We start from the raw sequence: 4,449 nt of genomic DNA on the forward strand, positions 1-4,449 counted from the left end.
CCCCAAGATCACGACCTGAGCCGAAGTTGGCCGCTTAACCGACTGAGCCACCCAGGTGCCCTTCTTATCTTATTTTTTAAGGAGATGACGGTCTCTTCATTTGACATAGAATCTTAGCTGATCATGTAGAGCCAAATTTCCATCTGGCATTATTCTTCTGCCTAAAGAAAAAAAAATAATAGTGCAGGTTTTCTGGTGAGAAATTTTGTTAGCTTTTTGTTGCTTAGAAATTTTTACCTTATTTTTAAAATAGACTTTATTTTTTAGAGCAGTTTTAGGCTCATAGAAAGCTGAGCAGAAGGTACAGAGATTTCACACATCTCCCCTGTCTTCACACTCGCACAGCCTCCTCATCCACATCTGGCCAAATTGGTGCACCTGCATTGACATATCATTACCACCCAGAGTAATTCCAGAACAGTTCACACTAGGGCTCCAGAGGAGGGCTACAAATGCCATCCCTTTGTGAGGACTCTCTCCACCCTGCTGGTGGGAATGCACGTGTTCCAAACCGGTGTGTGTTCCTGGAATTATGCATCCAATCCCTGTTGGGTGTTTTTGTTTTCCTCTGAGCTTGCCAAATTTAACCCCAAGGTGCTGAGCCCGGCACTCTGGCCAAGATTCAAGACAGTCCTCTTCTGCACTTGGGAGCTCTGTCCTCATCCAGATGCCCCTTGCGGTTCTCCATGCCAGGAATGCAGGGGTCTTGGGCTGCCTGAACTTTGATCCATCTCTGGTCTGCTTGGCTTCTTCTTCCCTGTGCTTTGGCCTGGAACCTGCTTCCCGCAGGAGACTGGAGACTCTCACTGGCCTCTGCAGCCACGGTCTCACACTGCTGACTGTCCAGCGTCTGGAACAGCAGTCTGGCATCTCTGTCTGCTTACCCAGCTGCATCCTGTAGGAGGGCAGTTCCCACAGCTGTTCATCCTTTTTTGATGGGAAGTGGGATCCAGGCTCTTCTCTGCAGGAGTCTGCTCCCCTCTTCCTGACAGCCGGGTTCTCTTGCCTTTGTATAGGGCTGGTGATGGGGAAGATGGGCCTGCTTCTCCATCTCCTGGAACCATGTGTTCCAACCATCCGTCGGGAGAACACTGTTCAAACCATAGCAACTTCAAGCCACTGGAATGTACTTCACTAAACCGTCTGAGCAGCTGTTGTGCTCCAGGCACTTTATGAGGCTCCAGACAGGAGTAAGACAATGTCCTTGCCCTTAAAGAGTGATGCAACCAAATATGGAGATTGGAAATATGCAAATGTATAGGACGCAGAGATCAAGCAAGATTCATTGAAGGAGCACTGGGTCAGAACCCTGCAGTGAATCAGAGGAAATCTCCTATTCTTTCTGGAAAGAGGCACTCTTTTTAAGAAGGAGGCAGGATCTGCAATGGCCTAGGGTGGGGGGCGGGGGGGATGGGTTGAAGTTTGCAGAAGGGTGATTGCATGCCAGCGACGTGGTCAGCCAGAGCAGAGGCACCGGTGACAGGAAGGCAAAGGAAATATTTCAGGGAAAACAGGCAGTCCAGTTTCACTGGGATACATAATTTGCAAAAAAGGGAATCAAATCTGATAACCCTTGGAAAATAAGCTCAGGTCCCCTGGGGGATTCCTCCAGACTTTCCTGTGTTTGAATTAAAGGTGAGTCCAGTAACACTTTCTAAGCTATCAGTTTGGTAACAATGACCACAATAACCAGAATTTAAAAAAAAAAATCAAGCTCCTAATTGTTTTGAGAAAAATATTTAATTTGATTTTGCTTCTACAAACTTCCAGGAGGCATCTCACAACACTTTACAACACTCCCATCGCGTTTCTGGATTTTTTATTTCTTTCTTCGGCAGCACTTGCGGCCGCTGAGAGAGCATCGGCCTATTTGCTCCTCCTTTGGAAGGCAGGTTAGCAGAGCGCACCGGCCGCTTCTCAAACTGCAAAACTGCTTCTGCAGGAGGCTTATAATTCCTCCATTTCCTGTAGCAAAAAAACAGGACACATGGAAGGCTTGGTCCAAGCACAGGGCTTTTGGAATTCCCCAAATAACTGGTCTGCTACCTTTCTTGTACTACCCCCCCCCCCCCCGCCCAAGCCCTAACCCCCCCCCCCCCCCCCCCAGCCTCTCCTGCCTTCAATATACACTTCTATTTAGGGTCGGGTAGTTGGAAAGTGAATTCAGTTATAATCCTAGTTGTATACCTCATGGGGTGAACATACACATTTCTTCCGATTAAGAAATGAGAAAACACATGGTATAAAGATACTGGTTAGGATTTGGTAGATGCCAATTTGTAATTTCCTTTTTAAATAAAATATTATTCCAATCACTATTGATCACTCAAGGGAATTGTTTGTTTTTCTTTTATTTTAGGGTATCTTTTTTTTTTTAATTACCCTTTTTTTTTTTTCTATAAAATGAGAAGTAAAGTAGGGGAAGGACTAAGCAACCAGTCAACTGGGCTTCTATGGGCCACAGCTCAGCTGAGGACCACCGAGGTGGCCGTGCGGAAGGGATGTGGCTACTGGGAGCACCCAAGGGCTGGGGTGGTCGTGGTCCCCTGGGTCTCAAGAGGCCCAAAGACTCTACTTGGAACCAGCAAGCTAGTAACTGGGAGTCTGTGCTTCTGAGTTCAGATTAAATCAATCTTTCCTGTTGGTGTTAAAGGTTTTTGTATCATTCTCTTTATGTCTCATGAACAAGTAAAACCATCTTTCCATGAAGGAGTGGTCTTTGTGAGCTATGTAGTCTCTGAGGAGTGGATCAGAAAAGACTGAGAAAACTGCTTCAAGGTCCCTGATGATTCTCAACAGAAAAAAAATGGTGATGTCTGTTCCCATACAACAAATCTCCTTGGTCTAAAGTTCCCTGGAGGATGGGGAGGGACTGACCTCTTTGCAACTGTTTCAACCCGCTCACCGCCCGACCCATCTTACCTGGAACAGGCATCAAGAACAGGAAGGGCAACACGAAGAGGAGATAACAGATTCTCATGGCCGGCAGGCTTCGCAGCACGCTGAGACTGGGTGGGAAGGTGTGTTCGTCCACTTTATAAGGATTGCAGGACACAGCCATAGGTACAAGTAAGCAACGGCTGCAATTCCTGTAATAGTACAGTGATGACAATATGACGTGTTTCCTGATGCTTCATGCCAGTGTCTCTTACCCCACAGACCACGCCCACTCACCCCAAGTTAATTGCAAACCTAAAGGGTGAAGCAAACTTGATGTGAGCACACAGCCATCCCGATGCCCTCTAGGCATCAGGTCCAGGTCTGGCTCAGAGCTGGTTATAGATATGGGTGAGAAAGACCCCCTCCTCTTGGGAGCCGTCCTAGGGCATGTAGTCTGAAGCTGCCTTGTCCCCGCTGTGGTATTTATGAACTTTCTTCTTAAAGCCCTGGGTGAATCTGAAGCTCACCCGGGACCAAAGCAGTCCAGCTTTGGACATATTCAGAATCTAGGTGTAAACTCAGGTTGGGTCACATCCTAAGCCTGCACAGGTATGCCTGAAATTGAGATAGAATGGGATCAGCTTCCAGATAGAAGAGGGAGGAGAAATGGGGCACTTTCCAGAGTCCCTGACCCTATGCTCCTTGGCGTGTGATGCAGGACAATAACTTGGGTGAAACACGGCTTACATGTCATCATTATCTGAAAACTGTCAAATTCATGAGTCAAGGTGTCTCATTTTCCCTCCTCAGAGAAGGAAAATGCTGGGATGATGTATTTGGTGGACTGGCACCTCTTCCTTGTTGATGACACTCCCTATACAAATGAGGGCCATGGGAAGGCACATTTAAGACTTCTAGTTATTCATGGCTCAAGAGCATTCAAGGAAGTCCAGAGATCAGGTGATTTCTCCTGGATATTAATTTGATGTCTAAAGGGCCAACTTTTTTTTTTTTTAATGATTAGACTTAAATATTAAGGAATCCATCAATGGGTTATATTTGTCAATAGACTATTTAATTGGGACCTGAAGTCACCATGACATTGCCTGGCTGTTGCATTGTGCGAATGCACTTAAAACAGATCCACTGAGGTCCTGGGGTATATTAGTTCTGGGACTGTGTATTTGGGATCTTGGTGCACTCATCAGGTTCTGTAAACACACTCTGAACCCCTCCTATTGATACAGACAAGTGCCACGTGCTTGGGGTCACATAAGCCATAGATGGGGGAGTTCTGATAAGTGTCATAGTAAGGGCTCCAGCACAGGGCTGTGGAAAGGTGGAAGAAAGGTAATTTAGAGTAAAAGGCAGGTTTAGATAATTTAAAAAGTTTGGACTTGTAGACACTTCATCTTTTTATTTTTATTTTTTTAATATTTTTTCTTTTCTTTTCTTTTTTTAATTTACATCCAAGTTAGCATATAGTGCAACAAAGATTTCAGGAGTAGATTCCTTAGTGCCCCTTACCCATTTAGCCCATCCCCCCTCCCACAACCCCTCCAGTAACCC

The 4,449-nt window shown here is 45.9% G+C and overlaps 1 protein-coding gene across 1 annotated transcript; it reads right to left on the reverse strand.

The window, feature by feature from the left end:
* Positions 1–1,721: 1,721 nt before the first annotated feature.
* Positions 1,722–3,079, reverse strand: LOC131506050 (beta-defensin 103A-like). Its single transcript, XM_058719688.1, has 2 exons — positions 2,923–3,079; positions 1,722–1,965 (listed from the first exon to the last, which is right to left on the reverse strand). The coding sequence occupies exons 1-2, from the start codon at positions 3,059–3,061 to the stop codon at positions 1,820–1,822; spliced, it is 285 nt and encodes a 94-aa protein (XP_058575671.1). The 5' UTR covers positions 3,062–3,079; the 3' UTR covers positions 1,722–1,819.
* Between the last annotated feature and the right edge of the window lie 1,370 nt (positions 3,080–4,449).

Source organism: Neofelis nebulosa, chromosome 3, assembly GCF_028018385.1.
Source record: "Neofelis nebulosa isolate mNeoNeb1 chromosome 3, mNeoNeb1.pri, whole genome shotgun sequence".
NCBI lineage: Eukaryota > Metazoa > Chordata > Mammalia > Carnivora > Felidae > Neofelis > Neofelis nebulosa.